Consider the following 19,486-nt stretch of genomic DNA (forward strand, 5'->3'; position numbering starts at 1 on the left):
ATAATTACCTCACCCTGGAAAATTTTGGAATGAATTTTCCAATGCGTGTACTAGAGCCCCATGGTACAGGACATTGTAGGAAACCAGACTGAATACTTTTTAAAAATATCTACCTGTTTTTTCAACAAAGATTGAACTAGTTGGGCTTCTTCAATGGCATCAATGTATAAAGGGTAAAATATTTTTTATTTCTTTACAAACTGTAGCTGAACATTTATATAAGAAACATTTTATGTGCATCTGATTAGTGGGATAATGCATTATACTTTCTTATCAAAATTAAGTTCTATGCATCTAGGAATTAAACATACAATTCAACATATATTTAATTAATACAAGGACATTTGTATTTGACACAGAGGCTGTCTGCTCTAAGACATTCTAAGTATGAAATAAGAGCAAATTATTGGCATGAATATGATTTTTTTTTGTGATTATGAAAATAAATATAAACTTATTTAATTAAGAGTGCTTTAAAAATAAAGTGTGAGTTAGGTTTCTCCTAGTTTTTGCTGTTACCATCCATGCTCGTCTTTACTGTTTAGTTCCTCTTCTATTTTTGAATAGCCTTCAAGTTAAGCAAAATATGGCAGTAGTCTCATCAGTCCCATAATTTATTAAATACCTTCCTAGGTATTTTATATGCATGGTACATGATCATATAAACAAAGTATGATTGGGATTTTTGGAGGTTTAGGTTTATCAAAATACTGTTCCCTGCAGAGAAAATAGACTGGAGCATAGCTAGTAAAACACTCATTTGTATTGATCCAGAGTAATGTAAGGGAATCTTCTGGATCCATGTGGACTCTTTACAGACAGGCACTGCAGGGAAGAGCCAGCCAGGGCTTGAAGCCAGCACAGTTGTAGCAGCAGACAAAAAATAAGTAGGGGCTACTGATACCATCAAAGCCCTTAGTACTGTCTTCACTGTGAACCTTTTCCATTGATTATGAACCTTTTCTATTGATTAGTGATGTGTTCTAATGCATCCTTTCCCTTCCCTTACTTGGTTTTCTGTTTAGCTACTTCCTCTTCCTGCATACCAACCTGAATATCCATACTTATCCATACAAGTAATTATCCATACAAGTAACAATTTGTGAAAAAAATGGCTACATCAACAGTACTGTCTACTTAGCTTGTTTTGGCTTGTTTGTTCTGGTCCTTTCCTTTGCTTGTCTTATTTAAACAGATTCTGAAATATTTGGATGATATTTAAGTAATCTTCTAGCACAAAGTGGTCCGTAGGTGCAATTGGAATAAACAGGTGTAATATAAATAAATGCATCTGAATTGAAGAATATTGTAGTTTTCTCTTGGTCAAATAATCTCTTAAAAACAGGAAGTTCTATTAGATTTGTAGGTGGACCAATAGAAACATAAATTCAATGTTATAATCACTCCCATGACTATTTACAATTTCTAAAACATTTTTTTTTTTTTTTTTTTTTTTAATATGCAGGAATCTGAAAGGTGTTATAGTTACTCTGAGTGAAAATGGACATCTGCAGTGTTCCTACCTTGGAACTGATCCTTCATTCTTCCAGGCTCCTAGAATTGAGTCTAAAGAAGTAAACTATGAAGAATTCAATGCTGAAATGAAAGAGCTACAGAAAATTATCAGGGAAGCTATGAAAACACAAGGTATATTACTCTCATTTATATAAAAGTACTCATGTTTAACCAACTGGGTTTCATTTGTTTGTATGTACAGTTTATATTTATTTTTTCATAATGCCTATTGGAACTTTCAAGATATTTACGCTTGATTGCAGATAATTCTCATTAATGCAAGGACTTTGACGATAAAAATGACATTGCATATACTATCCAACAGCAAGAAAATTTCAGTAATTTCACAGCAACAGCCTGCTATATCTCTCAGGCTTCAGAGAGAGCAGAAATATTGTCAAATTCTCTGCATTGTTATTACAAATTTTCTTAAACATCATGCAGTTAATAAAGAATGACTTGTGTTAAAAACAACTTTTCTGTTGCTTCTTTCAAATGCAATTGTATTTGAAAAACATACTAAGAGATACAAAAAGCCAATTAAATTAACATGGTAAACTGGAATTTACCCACAGTGCACACACTGGGCACTGGAACAGGCTTCATGCTCTGGAACAGGCTTCTCAGGGAAGTGGTGACAGTACCAAGCCTGTCAGAGTTCAAAAAGTGTTTGGACAACGCTCTCAGATACATGGTTTGTTTTTTAGGTAGTCTTGTGTGGAGCCAGGAGTTGGACTCAATGATCCTTGTGGGTCCCTTCCAACTCAGGATATTCTTTGATTCTCATAATTTGCATTGAGTTAGTTAAGTATCAGCACATGATTTCTACAAAAATCATGCAAAACTTGTATTTTCATAACTGAGTTTTTAAACAGTGGATCTAACTCTCGCAGGGAATTGGAAGCATATGATTCTACAGAAAACTGTCTTAGACAAATAGAAAGAACCAATTAAAATCTCTTCTTGCTGATAGTTAGCATGTTCTTAAAATGCATTAAAGAAATAGTTGTGGTTTTCTTTGCTGAAAATTCCTAGAAAATGAGAAGAGATTTGTAAACTACATTTGTAAGCTTGATTCTACAGTGCAAAGATTTTTTTTTTTGTAATTAAATATAACTTTGTCAATTATTGTTATAATAGACTAATTTAGGTTGTTTGTTTAATTTAACAAACCCAGTAATTGGTTATTTAAACATATATGCATGGGTGTAAAATTTTGTTGCTTTTACCACAGCCCTTCTTATAAGTATTTGAATGCTTTGTCTGGCTATCATAACCAAAGGAAAGAATAGCATGATGGAAGGAATAAATCCCTTCATGAAGTGAATAAATGTTTGTGTATTTATCGTAACACATTGTATGGAAGATATTTAGAGTAAGAAGACGTCCTTTGTAACTTTTCTAGTAAAAATGTGATAGTGTAAGACTGACATATTTTCTGTGAGTATTGATGACCTTTTAACTTTACTCACTTGTTTTTAATTTGTTGTTGTTTGCTTGCTTGCTTGTTTGTTTTTGTCTTCCTCAAGATCTTTCTAATCTGATTTAAGGTATTGCAGTGGTGGTTTCAGATGTGTTTTTATGAATGTTTATTGTGGAGATATGCTCTAATGAAATTTTTTTACTGGTTTAACTGGATGTAAAGCTTGTCGGAAAACTTTTCACTTAGTTATAAAGAATGCCTTTCAGTTTAGGATGTTTTGGCTGTGTTTCATTTTGGCTTTTTTTAGATCTTTTAACTACGTCTTAAAATAACTGTTAATCATGGCTGGTTGAATACAAAATACCTTTGAGTGCTGGTCACCATTCAGTTACTCTAAACATGATCTTTAAAATGAACCATTGATTTTTCTGTCTTGTGATTTCACATGTATGCAGTAAGAGCTGGTGTTATTTTGAAAACATATACCCTTACATGGAAATAATTTTTCTTTGTTTCACTTTGACTTCCAAAAATGGAAAGCATTTAGAATTAGGTCATCATATAAAAAACTTAGAGCAGTTATTTCCATAAATAAGTCATGTATTTCTGTTCAGTGCTGACCATTAAACTGTTGAACTGTAGTTGTTTTATACATTTTTGAGAAGTTTTTATATTACAAACTGATGAAATATTTTTAAATACCTAACTGCTAAGGTAACATAACTCTAATGTTACTTGCATCAGTCTGGATGACATAAGCAATTAACCATAGGTATTTGACTCAGTTTAATATCAAGAAAAAAATGGAAGCTTACGTGTGGTAAGGCACACGCACAGTTTGCCAGAGAAGCTGTGGATGCCCCATCCCTGGAAGTGTTCAAGGCAAGGTTGGATGGGGCCTTGGGCAGCCTGGTCTAATAGAAAGTGCCCCTGCCCATGGCAGAGGGGTTGGAATTAGATGGTCTTTAAGGTCCCTTCCAACCCAAACCATTCTAGGATCTACGTAAACATTGGTCTGTGTCCTATTTCTAACAGAGAGATGATAGCACAACAGAAGTTGCATCATACTTTGCTTGAAAAAACATCCTGAAGGAGAAATGGTTAAATAGGGCTAGAAAAGGAAGATATTTTCTTATCCATACATGTGCAATGGATTGTGTTGAGTCTTATGCAATTGTCAGAACCAGTTGTGTGGTCATGGCACTATGAAACAGACTTAGGCTTCTTCAGTAGGTGATCTTGGAGGAAGTAAAAATTTTCTTTGAGCACAAGAAAATGAAATCCTAATTTCTCTGTTTATCTTAATAGTTTTTTTCCAGTGACTCTCTTATTAGAAAGAGACATAATGTGCTTCTTACTAGTTGTGGGTTGTTTTCAGGACCCTATTATACAATACAATTCTTGCAGCTTTCTGAATGTGCTCATGCAGTCATTTTTCCAATGAAAATGTTAATTTCATCTTTCATTAAGTTTTTTACTGTTTGTTACTTTAGGAACTATGAATTTCCTGCCTTTTTTGTTTGTTTGTTTGTTTTTCCCTGACACATTTGGTTTTGAGAGATAGAAGTGCATTGCAGAAAGACACAAATACCACAGAGCTAGACCTTTTTCTTTCTCTTTCCTCTTCTTTCTCTGCCTTCAAAATGATTATATAATTTGTTATGGTATTTAAATGCCTTGCTTTTAATCCTTGTGATATTTTTTGCATATGTGAATCTGTATAAGGTTTCATATCATGCATATAAGTGAGTTCATGGCATTCTTTACCTTGTGTGTTAACATTCCTGGAAATAATCAGGTAACATATTGTAACCAAGCCCTATATAACATAAAACACTCTTAAACCTTTAAAAATCTGTTTTAGTTACGCTACAGATGTTATGTTCTATGTTAGGCAGAACATTTCTGTCAGGCTTATTATCAAATTATTTAGATGAAAGTGCACCAAATGAGACCTGTGCTGTGTATTTTGGAGATGGTTGTTTACTATAGGTGTACTATTATATTCACATGTGGAAATAAGTTTAAACAAAACAAAAACTTTCTCATATTTTTCCTGGGACTGGATCATGAGTAGTATATGTAAAATCATGTTGTAGAATGCATCTAAAACTTTTTTTTTTTTTTTTTTTCATGCACAAATCAGGTTTAGGCTGTCTATAGAAATTGTACAAAACTCAGAACTTCCTTTGTTCAAAGAGCATATGCATTTTTTTTTCATTAGAGTAATAGGTGTAATTATGTAAAAGTCTGGAAATTGATGCTCTTGGAATTGTATTTAGGAATGTAGATGCACAATTGAAGGAGAGATGAATGATTTTTCTTGTTTTCTTTCAGATATTTTACCCCAGTCTGAAAAACGGAGAGATCTAATTGTCACTGCAGAAGTTTCACCAGATTTGGATGCAGAATCTGTATGTACATGTATAAAACGAAATAGCAAACCTTTTTGAAAGTCGTAGTAGCCCCTTTTTGCAAGCAGTGCCAAATCTTAGGTGCAGTGTTCAGATCTGCCTCGGGTGGACCAAGCCATGTTCAGCGTGGGTGCCAGGTTTTATGCAAAGCAGCTAACAGTCCAAATTCATTGTATTTCAGATATCTGCTGTCCCCATGTGCATAATTTACAACTGTGTACTGTGACCACTTCTTGGTCCTGCTCTTACTTAGTGCTATTTGCCTCCATGGCTTTTCATATGGTCCTGGGACTTCAGGGACTTTCAGACAAATAAGCGAACAGACCGTCTCATATCTACTGCTACCTGACATGTTGCTCTCCATCATGCAATTGTGCTGTTAATAACCACTAACTTGCTATTATCATTATAGCATATGTTTAGAGACTACATTCTAATGCTTTAGAGTTTTGACAGGCTTTCGTCTGTCTTTAACAGTTCAGATCACTGGGAGAGGGAATTAGAAATAAATTGAAAATTAGTCAATAACTATACCTTTAGTAATTTAGTTATATAAAATACTGCACAATACTGAGTTATTAAAGTTCACTGCTGCCTGTTGGGTAAGTGGATGTAAGTTGTGTACTTGAGCTTTTTAGATTTGAAAACAGCAATGAAATATGAGGTATTTTTGTAAGAGAAATGTACATACCATAGCTCTAATGATTATAAAATTAACAACTTGCAATGCATAAGTAAGCATATGCTATTTTTTTTTTTTATGAGCAATATTTAAGGCTGCTTGCAGTCATATTTACTGTTTGAGGTAATGTTGTCTTGTGCACTTTTCTGGCCTATTGCTCAGTTTGTAATAAGCCTTATTCTCATAATGATAGTTGAAACATCTGAAATAGTGACTTCTATTTGTTTATATTTGTGGGACTGAGTTTCTGCATAGCACCCACTTGTCCATCAATTAAAACACGTTTTTGTTAATCATTTTAACTTGAGTAAATAAAATTGCTTCGTATCTTTTTTTTTTTTTTTTTTTTTTTTTTTCTGGGGACCTTTTCAATTCTTGGCTAAGCAAAAGTAAGTGAAGAAACTTTCTTAGGATCTGGGATAACTTTGTAATAATGTGAATTGTTAAAGCAGTTACTAATGTGGGGGGAAACAGAAGTGTAGTCCTGTGGATCTTTTAAAGATAGAATGTACTAATCACTCAATGATGCATTGTAATGAGTAATCTTCGGCAAGGTATCGTTCAATATTATCTGGCATAGCGGCCTAGATAGAGTTTTTTGCTCTTATTTGCATATGTAACTTATGAAAAACAGTTCAAATTAACGTTTAGGTGACCTTATATTGTTGCTTAAAGGTTTTTCATGTGAGACTTTCAGAAACACGGTCGTTGTAACATAACATCTGTAATTAGTCGTATCTAGCCATTGATTTCTACAAACCTAATTTTTCATGACTAATGTTTTAAAAATACACAAAACTGCTTTTAAATACTTTTATACGTCTATTTGATAACTTTATTTGAGTCTATTTTTATTACTGCTGCTGCTGATACTAGTTGATGAAGAGACCTTTTTATAATATGGCCTAGCACTTGCCTACAGAAAAGACTAGTTGATGGTAAAAAAAAAAAAAAAAAAAAAAGAAAGGACAGTGACATGATCTTGGCTAATTGTAATAATCTGCTCACATCAATTAAATTGTTAGACCTGTAGAATGCTCTAATCTTGTACTCATTTGCTCAGTCTTCCACTTGTAGATGGTCTGCTTTGGATATAAGTAACTCAATATACCAAATGAATCATGGCCTTGAATCTTTATTGCCCAAGGCCATCCATATATTTTAGTTTCCTGAGACGTAGAATTTCCTAGATGTTCCTTCAGTATCTATCTAGGAAGGAAATGTATAGTAAGATACTTAATGAATTAGGATCAATAAAGCAGATGTGAGAATAATTTTAGGGCTTCTACAGGTTTGTGAATACTACTTCTGCTCATTTGAAGAGATTTAAATTGTGATGTGTGGTAGGAGCAGAGTATAAAGATATATTAGAATGGATTAGATAATCAAATGGAGGACCATTATGGTTATTTGACACCACCTCCTAAGTACAGCCTCTGATTCAGGAACTCCCAGCTGATTTCTGAAAGCTGAATATAGTAGACCAGGGCAAGAATCAGTCTCTTTGCAGCCATGTTATGTCTTCAGGATCATCCACTAGTCACTGTCAGAGTCAGTGTACTTGACAAGCCAATCATCTAATCCAGTATGAAAGACCCTATGTTTTTATACTGTGAAAAGGTATACAGTAGTTGAATGAAAGTCCTACTTCTAGAGAGAGCCTACCAACTTCCTGACTTCTTAGGAGCTTTGCATATGTGAACTTCATGGTGGCATGCTGGGATGAAAAAGAGTGGGGATAGAGCACAGCGGATTGTTTTAAATTTACTCTTATAATGAGAAGGTACACATTCATGTGAGGAATTTAGTATTACGGCAGTAGTGAAGTATTCCTTTAAAATAAACTGGTTCAAACATATTGGAACACTTCTTAAACTGTTGAGACAACCTTGATGCAAAATGAAATCTGAGCATATAACAAGATATTAAAACAGGCTGTAGTGCCAAGATGAATTTTTCATTAGATGGAATTGCATCTTGAAATAGATGTAAGCGGGAATAAAAAAATGCCTGCCATAATATTCTTTTGAAGTTCAAAATATATTTCTGATTAGAAGATTGTGTGCAATGAGTTTGTAGTACATGCTAAGATGTGTATATAATACATTGGCAGATTGGAGGTCACCTTTCCCTACTGAGTAACAGGAGGAGTTTCCAAAATTGAAATAAATATACAGTAGGAAGAAGCATGCCAAGCAAAACAGTTTCAAATATTCATATATACATCAAAGTGTATTAGTTCCTTATATACACAACATTCATGACCTTTTGCTATCCTTTTTGCAGGCAATTTCAAACAGAGGATTTACATTTTCAGGAGCTCAGAAATGTATTTTGTGTATTTTAATCTGTCATCAGAATGATAAGTCCTTTACAGTTAATTCCCTATTTACCAAACTGATGTTAGGAGAGTAATATTACATTCATTGTGTTCATTCATTCATGTGTAATATTGAATTTACTCTGTTTTCATCTTTTTCTTCACAGAAAGCCATTGACAGTGAGGTAAAAGCAGAGGTAGTACCATCAGTAACAGTAAAGGTACTGTGCCTTACTCAAACCATAGCAAACAGTGATGACAAATTTTAGAAAACCTGTAATATTTTCTGTGTATTTCACTTGGATTATGAAAATGAATAGAATTTGAAATGCTGTTATATACTTTTTTTTTCCTTCATATAACAGGTGTTTATCTTGCATGCCTTCTGTTTAAGTGGTTAGAATCTTATTTCTGTGATGTTTATCAAGAAACAAACAAACAAACAAAATAGGGTGGAGGGAAGTTGTTCTTGAAGTTTAAGAATATTTTTCCAACACTTTTCAAAGGGAATAAATATTTACTCAAAATTTGAAGGTGATCTCTAGCTGCCTTTTCAGTTGTCAATAAGTAAAAATAGACTTTCTCGTGTAAAAACAATCTCACAGTTTTTGTTAGTACAAAAAAGCCAGGAAATTTTAATTTGAAAACTCAGAATATTGCAGCCCTCCGTGAAGACTGTTACCTCTGATTCTAAAGAAAGTATAAATGTGCATATGTGCGTACATGTGTGCAAGTGTAGTTTCTCCTCAATATTGTGTAATATATATATATATATATATTTTTTTTTTTTTTTGAATTTGAGAGGCTTATGTAGCAGTTCAGGTGGAGCAAAATTAGGGCCTTGTTTCTGAGAGCCTTGCAAATTCTGCCTCTGTCTTGAGTGACAGAGCCTGACTGGACTATTAATTGAAATGAATTCCCTTATATTACTGTAACTTAGTTGTATTTAGCTCAGCATTTTTCTCCACACTTTAAAATGAAGTGACCTATTACAAGGGAAAGTATTATATATACAACTACCAAATTCCATTTTTGTAGAGAAGCAATGATTTCAATATCAGGAACATGAATAACTCCCATCATTCTCTCTCATCTGCTTATTACTGTAAGGCAAATTAGAAACGTTTAAAATATGTATGTATGTATTTAAACACTTGATAAGCTTTTTAATGGGAAGACTTTGCTTTCCCCTCCTGTTTACTTGTTTACGCATTTTACGTGTTTTAATGAATCAAAAAGTAGTAAACCTAGTTTTCATTCATGCAATTATTTCCACCTTTTTAATTCCTGTGATGTTAATTTAACTGATCTTCATATATGTCTCCATTCAAAATAATAGCACTTGATGGAAAACTCATTATAGTTAATGGATTCATTTATTTAGTATTTGAAAAGTTATAACTGTTTTTTTTATTCAAGTAAGAAATAATTGCATGTAAGGTTTGCATGGTATGATGCTTGTCAGGCTAATTTGAACTGGAACGCTGAATTAGGACAAGTTAATGACAACTTAACATTTTATAAAAATCCAAATCAAAATTAAGTATTTTCTTGAGTGATAGAACTACAAACAGTTATATACATACATATAAACTTGTAACTTTTCTGCAAAGTAGGTATTGCTACTAATTAATGTTCTTTGGTCATTGTAATAGAGGCCATTGTACCCACAAAAATCTTCAGACAATACATTATGCATTAAAAAATTTCCAACACTTGTGACACTTAATATAAAATCTTTTTTTTTTTTTTATACTTTTTAAAATTTTATACAAACCAGAGGCCTGTCAGAAAAAGTTTTAATAAAACTAGACTCTTGACAAAAGTTACAGTATAAGAGGATCCCTCTCATTCCATATGTAAGCTCAGGCTTACATACAGCAGAAAGCCAAACATAACCGAGCAAGTTCTCTACAACTGCAGTTGAGTGCAGAAAATGCTTAAAAACATCCTTGACTCACCTGGTTTGGAGGGCTGGGCTTCAGGCTGGAATGCATGCATGCAGGATGTTGGCAGCTCTAAGTGGTTTACAGCCCTTTCATACCTTAGAGACTGTTGAAGATTTGAGTTTGTAAAGTAACCTGATAAATTACGCAGTTGGTGCTTCCACTGGAAAATGTGTAGATGTTGCCTAAATTAGATCTGAAGTGACCTATTTGGGTATAGTAGCTGTTTTAGAAAGATGATAAATAGATAATTGGTTTGCACCAAACTTTTTTGTGGTTGTAGTCAGCAGATCTGTCAGTGCCCAGCTGGTTGGCTTAAAGATAATGCAAGTGGGTTTACATAGCTCCATTCATTGAACTACATTGGACCTGAAACAGTTCAAGGCTGAGGGCAAAAATGACTTTTTAGAATTGTGTGCCCTTCTTTTGGGGCTGGGGCATGGAACAGATTGTCTCCAAAAGTAATTTGTGAAAAACATTGTTTTGCTTTTGAAGAAATGCTCTGAATAAAGTTTAGCAGTGACTTCAAATGTCTCTGTCTTGACTATAAATTTTCTGAGGTGTGTATTCTCATATCTGTATGTTTTTACCTGACTTAATTAGCTTAATAAATGTAAGTGCATTGATTTCTTCTTCACTGTTTCTTTTATGGAAATTCTGGCTTCAGAGAATGAGGCTCTTTACCTGATGTATGTACATAGCTGGATATGATCCTTCCTGTGGATGGATGACGTGACGCCTGTTTGTAGCTCAGATGTATTGTTGTTAAACCAAAGTAAACGTTGCTCTTAATTCATTTAAAGTAGTCTGGCTTCCTAACACTTCAATCATTCTATAACATGTAGTATTTTCCTAAAATGATTTTACCTGTCCATAGTGAGCTACTTGGTAGACCAGCAATACAAAACAGATGATATTGGCAGATAGTGTCCGTGTGTATACAGACCATAGAATCATTTACGTTGGGAAAGACCTCTATGGTCACCAAGTCCAACCATTAACCTAGCACTGCCAAGTCTACCATTAAACTATGTCCATAAGCACCGTATCTACTTATTTTTTGAACGCTTCTAGGGGTGGTGACTCAAGCGCTTCCCTGAGCTTTCTATTCCAATGCTTCACAACCCTTTCAGTGAACAATTTTTTCCTAATATCCAATGTTAACCTCCCCTGGCACAAGTGGAGGCCATTTCCTCTTGTCCTATCACTTGGTGCTTGGGAGAAGAGACCTATCCCTATCCCTATCACTACAACCTCCTTTGAGGTAGTTGTAGAGAGAAATGAGGTCTCCCCTGAGACTCCTTTTCTCTAGGCTAAACAACCCCAGCTCCCTCAGCTGCTCCCCATAAGGCTTTTCCCTAGACCCTTTACCAGCTTTGTTGCCTTTCTCTGGACACTCTCAAGCACCTCGACTTCCTTCTTGTACTGAGGGGCCCAAAACTGAGCACAACTCTTGAGGTGCGGCCTCACCAGAACTGAGTACAGAGGTACAATCACTTCCCTGGTCCTGCTGGCCACACTATTTCTGATAAAAGCCAGGATGCTCTTGGCCTTCCTGGCCATACTGCTGGCTCATATTCAACCAATGCCCCAAGTCCCATTCCACTGGGCAGCTTTCCAGACACTCTTCCCCCAGACTGTAGTGTTGCATGGGGTTGCTGTGCACCAAGTGTAGGACCATGTTCAGATGTAGGTCACAACAGTACTTTCTTTTTAGACCTGACTTAAGGACATTATTTTGATAACCATTGTTTTTGTAGCCTGTTCTTTCTGCAATAGAAGCAGCTGTTCCAGCTTTATAGTTAGGTCAGCTCTTGTAATCTAGAGATTTAGTTGTGCTGGGTATCCTGTATATGGAGTTTTAGAATTTGTTTCTGTAAAAAAATTTAATAGAACTTAATTCTAAAGTTATTCAAAAGACCGTGAATTGTTCTTTGCAGTTAGAGGAAATAACTTAGGTTAGCTTTGTTCTCATTTATTTATTTATTTATTTTGCTTTAGTTATCTAAAAAAGGCAATATTTTTATTTTTATCACATTGAAAGAAATGCACATGACATTTGGAAAATATTTTAATATGTTAACTAGCAGTTTAGCATTAGGTTGCCTTTGCTTAAGGTTACAAAGAATGTGAGAAGTCACGTCTTTTTTTTTTTGTTGCATTTTAAATTGTTACTTCATACCATTGTAGGTAAATAAAAATTGTAAAAGGAAAATATTATTTTTGCAGTTGAAATTTGAAGTTCTTAAACACAGTCACTGAATGCTCTTTGCAGATTTTTGTTTTTGCTTTTTATTTTCTAATCATTTGCTATACATAAATTAAATTATTCCTTTATTTAAGTACTTCTGTGTGTCAATTTCTTTAGGTAACAGTACAAAGCAGGGTGACTGCACAGAAACCAAACCTGTCAGTATGTGTACAAGCTCCATTAGCAGTGACCTGTGACCAGTTCATCTTCAATGATTTAGGTAAATTTTTATAGCACCGTTACAGATATTTTATCATATTACTTTTTCTGAAGATGTTTGAGAGATATCATACAGCCTCTATCAAGTGCATAGTTGGAGGTACTGCAGTGCAAGTAGTTACAAATGTGCCCTATGTACACTCTGCAGCTTTTATTTTCTGTTTGTTGAAGAAGACAAAAATAATTATATAGGAATGGAGTTGCTTCCTTGGTTACAGTGTGACACATGGCAGGTGAGAAGAGACAGGGTGAGAGTTTCATGATGGAGAAAGAAAATCAGTTATTGTTTGGTGCTTTCACTGGGGTGTTTTGTTTTGCTGGCAGTTCTATTTATGTAGAATGGCACTGGTGTTCTAAAAGGAGGGACAGGAAACTTGACCTGTGGCCAGTCTAGTGATGTTCCCAACTTAGTATTAACTGTGGAATGATCATAGCCTTCTTCCAATAAGGTCACAGGTAGGATCGCCTTGAAAGTTGTAAATGTTTTCCGAGAAGTAGAGAAGTGTGTCCTGCTGCCTCAGCTGGAACTGTAGACTACTTATGCTCTGAAATGCTCAGTACTGGACCCTGTTGAAACAGAGCTTTACCTGACTGCTGCTCTGATCTTAAAGGACAGTTCTTGTGTTTCTTCAACAGGTGAAAGGAACAAAGGGCTGATGGCTTTGTGGAATATTAAAATTGTCATGTAAAATTACATTTGTTTTTGAGGTTTTTTGTGTTAGGTGTGCTGAATTGCTTCACTGGATATGCCTTATGCTAGTTTCTACTCAGAAAGAGTAATTTGTCATTTTCTAATTACATATTTCAAGAAAAAAAGCTTCCACCTCCCCCCAAATAAGCATGTTCAGGGATTTGATAAAGGTGAATGAACAGAAATGACTATCCTAATTTCATAGAATATTTCCTGAAGTACAGGATTTTTTTTTTCCATTTGGATGCTCTTATTACTGGATTTAATTTTGTATTATTTTTAGAACCAGATTCATCTGAAACCGTGGTCCTGTCTGTCTTTTTGAAGGGGAATTTTCCTCCATCAGAACTAGAAGGAAATTGTGTGGTTTCATGTAGTGCACCAACAGGTGAGCCACTGAAGATTTCAAATTACACTGAAAATTTCAAATTTACATTTTTAAGGTATTTCTTTACATGTTTCTTTGTCATCTTTCTTTTGAAAAAAAAAAAAAAGGCAGTTAGTAATTGAAGAAGTAATAATGTATATTAGAATCTAGTCTTTACTTGTTTTAGTTAATATTTTATGTAACATCATCAAATTATATAATCAGTTTTAAAGAGGTAAAATCACATGCTTGTGGCTTGGGAAGCAGCTATACCAGCTTTCCCACCCTGCCCAATCAATTTGCTTCTGTTCTGCTCTTTAAGGAACCACCTCTTGGAGCGAGAAGTTAATCACATCTTTATGACTATTCAGCCTTCTGGGTCTGCCAACAAATGTGACAATAACTGCCTCCATACAGAGGAAGAGGACTTGAATAAGCTTTGGGAGTGATTATTCCTCACTTCCCCTTAACAGCTGAATGTATTCATTCTAAACAAATAAATTGACCCAAAAGAATAGAAATTAAGTAGTTCTATTTTATAGACCCCTAATGACGCTATTAATAGAATATGCAAATTTACCCTGCAATCCATAACTGAAGGCTAATTCACTTAGTTTTCTACACACAGCCTTGGGAATACGCATCAAGCTACATGAGAAACTGTACTTAGACAGGGCTTCCATGTTAAGTTAAATGCAGCATAAACCAGTTTAAGCAATCTGTTCATTCTTCACTTCTCACTGCTTGGCTTTACTTCTGCACCTCCTCCCCTGTTGTGCTCACACAATCGGCAGTTATTTCTTAACCAGATTTGCTGATTTGGTTCATTGTGCAAACACAGAGAGCTGTGCCAGCACAAAAGGAAGGGTGATACGAAGTGGGCTAGCATCAAAGAAATGCATGTGGAGCTAGAGCTTCTGAGGGGTGGTGATCTTGAGTACATTATCCTCTAAAAGTGCATGTATGCACTTTTATTTAAGCATTTAATTCACATCACATCTCACTTGAAACAGAGTATTTATGATGATAGTCTAGGTTGTGTGTTGATTGTTAAAATATTTATCTACTTCTAGACAAAAGTGAAACTCATGTTTTTTGAAGAACTTAATCTTACCCTTGTTAGACTAGGCTTGAAGATATGTACAGAGGAAGGGAAGGAAAAGGATATTCATCACTTTTTTTTTTTTTGAAAGCCTGCACAAACATCTGGTACAACTTCAGTCCTCCTGTATGGTGACCCTCAAACTATTTATTCCTTGTGAATGAATTTCTGTAACTTCCTAAGCATCCAGTTTAAAGTGATGTGGATTTAGACAGCTTGTGTAATGTGACTATAGGTAGTATACTTTTGAGTGCCTTGGATCCTCTGATTCTGAAAGCATGCTTTATCTTTTGCTGGCTTTGCTTCTGTAATTTTGCTTTGAAAGATTAAAATATCAAATTTAAATTATATTTCTCATATTCAAATGAATTTATTATTATTTCATTCAGGTGATATTAGCTAAACTTATATTTTTAATTATTAAGTTGAGTTTTGCAAGGTTAGGAAAGCAAAGTATCTTGTATCTTGAATATGTTTGCTTATATACACTAAAAAAAAATCCCCGGAAGATGACATCTAATAAAATCTGTAAGGTGTAGCAGAACTTTCTATCATTTAAGTTTTTTTTTTTTTTTAATTTGCAAGACTTCTCAGTAAAAGAATATAAATTTGAATATCTTACTAAATTTTGGATATTAATTAAAATTATTAAGCTGGGATAATTCTGTTCAATTACATACTGATACCAGTGCATATGCTGCTTGTACAAGGCAATTAAATCCTTAAGTAATGTCCTAGCACACAAAAATTAACTGCCTTTCTGACTTCACTTTAGATAAATAGAGACCTTTTCCTCTTTTGTTTTTAAGATACTGTGTTTGTGACCAAATCAGTCTTCAGTGTATCTCTGTGGGATTCATACTGTGGAAGGTTAATGAGTCACTCAGTTGGATAGGATTGTGCTATTGATGAATGTGGTCTTATGTCTGTTTCTTGGCTAGTATTAGGTTTTTATGTATTGTCTACTTAACAAACATGGCTTAAGTTTTTTAAAACCTGTTACCACATTTTCCTTTTTCTCTTATTTAAGTAGCATCTTATGTTTTATTCTTTTTTCCCTTTTGTGCCATTGCTGGTTATACCATAGAGCTCAATCCTGAAGGTAAGTGAATGCAAAAAAATGCAGATTTTAATGATCTCATGAACAAGAGTATATACCAAATAAAAGCATATTTGGAAGTGAGCTGTTACTTTACCTATTATTTCTATACACTTTGTTACTTTTCTAGGTTAGATGGTGCTATGAAGACATGAGTATTTGAGGAATTTGAAAGTGAATGAGGCTTAGAAATAAGAAAAATAAAGTCCATGGGGAGAATAGGAAAGTAGTAAAGACATTTGCTGAAGTATGCCACACTTCAACATATGTACCATAGAATTCTTATAATTTAGTAAGTGCCTTGAATATTGAGATTAGAAATGGAAAACACAATTTTATGCTCTTTCACTACCGTATTTTTGTCAATTTTTCCAAGTTTCAGTAAGAACTCATCAGGTGGTTAAATTAACTGACATGCAACTACTTAACTAATGGCAACTGAAACAACTACTAAGGATTTGTAGCTAATGTTATGCTGTTTGGACAAAGTAGCACTAAGAAGGATGTCACTAACATCTATTCATTCCAATTTCTGTTGGAAACATCTTATTCAAGGCTAGAAGGCATCTTTACAACTGAGAATAATACCTGTGCCAAACTTTGCCAGTGGTAGATGTGATATTTACAAAAGGTACAATTAAAAGACAGAACAGGCCTAGAAAAGTAGCTAAATAAGCTAAAAAGAGGGAAAGATTGTTTTGCAATGTAGTTGTGTACGTGTGTTGGAAAGATACAGTATCTGTAAGAGATATTTAGCTAACTTAAAGAAATATGTTTTAAATACAAATTCGTCAACATCTGGGGGGAAATAAAATTGCTTGTCCTGGATTTAGAGATCAACTGCAAGGATTTCTTAAGTGTGCAGTTTCCATCTAAACAGAACTACATTTTGGATGCAAGTATACTTGAGTCTTGTTTTTCAATATTTATGCTCTTATGAGCATATTAAGAGAAGTGAAAAAGTAGATAACTCTGTTAATGGTTCCCTTCCTTCTTCTGGTTTCTGCATATTTCAGGGGTTCTTGAGATGCTGTACAGGAAATAGGTGCTTGAACCGTCTCAGCAAAATACTGCTCTTGGCAAGAATATTTATTTCCCTGTGGCAGGTTTTTAACGTCCACAAAGTTTAAAAAATACTATAACTATAATAATTTAAATATGTAAAATAAGTGTATATAATTGAAAAGCGTGACATTCTAAAACTGAGGATTTGGATTTTCTGTTTTAAGAAGTTTGTACTCAATACTGAAACCTGTTGATGCTTAAGAGAGTACTGTGGCACACAGTGAATTCTCCCTGGCAAAATTTGTTTTGGGTTACTCTAAGATGCACTAAACTAGATATATTCATACCATCAATACCAGAGAAGGTTTGAATTCTCTAAATTTTTCCTATCCTAAATTAAAGATCCTAATTGAATGTTTTTTTTTATGTGCATCAGATGTTGTAATTGACATGATTAAGATGAATGAATCACGGAATCATCTAGGTTGGAAGACACCTCCAAGATCACCTAGTCCAACCTCTGACCTAACACTAACAAGTCCTCCACTAAACCATATCACTGAGCTCTACATCTAAACGTCTTTTAAAGACCTCCAGGGATGGTGACTCCACCCCTTCCCTGGGCAGCCTGTTCCAATGCCTAACAACCCTTTCGGTAAAGAAGTTTTTCCTAATATATGACCTAAACCTCCCCTGGCGCAACTTTAGGCCATTCCCTCTCATCCTGTCACTGGGCATGTGGGAGAATAGACCAATCCCCACCTTGCTACAGCTTCCTTTAAGGTACCTGTAGAGAGCAATAAGGTCGCCCCTGAGCCTCCTCTTCTCCAGGCTGAACAAACCCAGCTCCCTCAGAACAAGTGGGACTTGTTCTCTCGACTCCTCACCAGCTTCATTGTCATTCTCTGGACACGCTTGAGCACCTCCATGTCTTTCTTGTAGTGAGGGGCCCAAAACTGAACATAGTACTCGAGGTGCGGCCTCACCAGAGCTGAGTACAGGGGGTACAATCGCTTCCCTAGCCCTGCTGGCCACGCTGTTTCTTATGCAAGCTAGGATGCTGTTGGCCTTCTTGGCCACCTGAGCACACTGCTGGCTCATATTCAGCCGACTATCAACCATCACTCCCAGGTCCTTCTCTGCAAGGCAGCTTTCCAACCATTCCTCTCCCAGTCTGGAGCTCTGCTTGGGGTTGTTCTGCCCCATGTGCAGGACCCGGCACTTGGCCTTGTTGAACTTCATACAGTTGACCTCAGCCCATCGGTGCAGCCTATCCAGATCCTCCTGCAGAACCTTCCTACCCTTGAGCAGATCGACACACGCACCTAACTTGGTGTCATCTGCAAACTTGCTGAGGGTGCACTTAATCCCCTCATCCAGATCATCGATAAAGATAGTAAAGAGAACTGGCCCTAGTACTGAGCCCTGGAGGACCCCACTAGTGACTGGCCTCCAACTGGATTTAACTCCATTCACCACGACTCTTTGGGCCCAGCTATCCAGCCAGTTTTTAACCCAATGAAGCATGTGCCAGTCCAAGCCATGAGCATTCAGCTTCTTGAGGAGAATGCTGTGGGAAATGGTGTCAAAAGCCTTACTGAAGTCAAGGTAGACCACATCCACAGCCTTTCTCTCATCCACCCAGCGTGTCACTTTGTCATAGAAGGAGATCAGGTTTGTCAAGCAGGACCTGCCTTTCATAAACCCGTGCTGACTGGGCCTGATCGCCTGCTTGCCCTGCAAGTGCTGCATAATGACACTCAAGAGGATCTGCTCCATGAGCTTCCCTGGTACTGAGGTCAAACTAACAGGCCTATAGTTTCCCAGGTCCACCCTCCGGCCTCTCTTGAGGATGGATGTTGCATTTGTTAGCTGCCAGTCGACTGGGACCTCCCCTGATAGCCAGGACTGTTGATAAATGATGGAAAGCGGCTTGGCCAGTTCTTCCACCAGTTCTCTCAGTACCCTCAGGTGGATCCCATCTGGCCCCATCGACTTGCGTACATCCAAGTGCTGTAGCACGTCGCTAAACATTTCCTCGTGGATTGTGAGCGCCACATTCTGATTCCCTTCCCCTTCCACCACTTCAGGGTACCCAGAGAACAACTGATTTTGCTGCTAAAGACTGAGGCAAAGAAGGCATTAATCACCTCAGCCTTTTCCTCACCTCTCATCACTAAGTTTCCCCCTGCATCCAGTAAAGGATGGAGATTCTCCTTAGTCCTCCTTTTCGTGTTAATGTATTTATAAAAACAACAATCTTTAACAGCAGTAGCCAGATTGAGCTCCAGATGAGCTTTGGCCTTTCTAATTTTGTCCCTGCACATCCTTACATCCTTATAGTCCTCTTGTTAGAAATGGCTCAGTTTTCAAAATAGGATTAAATAAAAAATAGGATTTATTAAAAGAATAGAGGTAAGCAAACAACGCTGGGTGCACTGGGAGTCTCTGC

General features: G+C 35.8%; 1 protein-coding gene across 1 annotated transcript in view; it reads left to right on the plus strand.

Moving 5' to 3' along the window:
• The window catches only part of BBS9 (Bardet-Biedl syndrome 9), a 324,493-nt gene that overhangs the window by 55,763 nt on the left and 249,244 nt on the right, over positions 1-19,486 (plus strand). Inside the window, exons 10-15 of the mRNA XM_084282162.1 lie at positions 1,466-1,647; positions 5,276-5,352; positions 8,522-8,575; positions 12,669-12,771; positions 13,745-13,849; positions 16,018-16,032. Of these exons, the coding sequence (XP_084138288.1) occupies positions 1,466-1,647; positions 5,276-5,352; positions 8,522-8,575; positions 12,669-12,771; positions 13,745-13,849; positions 16,018-16,032 (536 nt within the window). The remainder of the gene's footprint in view (positions 1-1,465; positions 1,648-5,275; positions 5,353-8,521; positions 8,576-12,668; positions 12,772-13,744; positions 13,850-16,017; positions 16,033-19,486) is intronic.

The sequence above is a fragment of the Netta rufina genome (genome assembly GCF_964035555.1).
Source record: "Netta rufina genome assembly, chromosome: 2".
Lineage (NCBI taxonomy): Eukaryota > Metazoa > Chordata > Aves > Anseriformes > Anatidae > Netta > Netta rufina.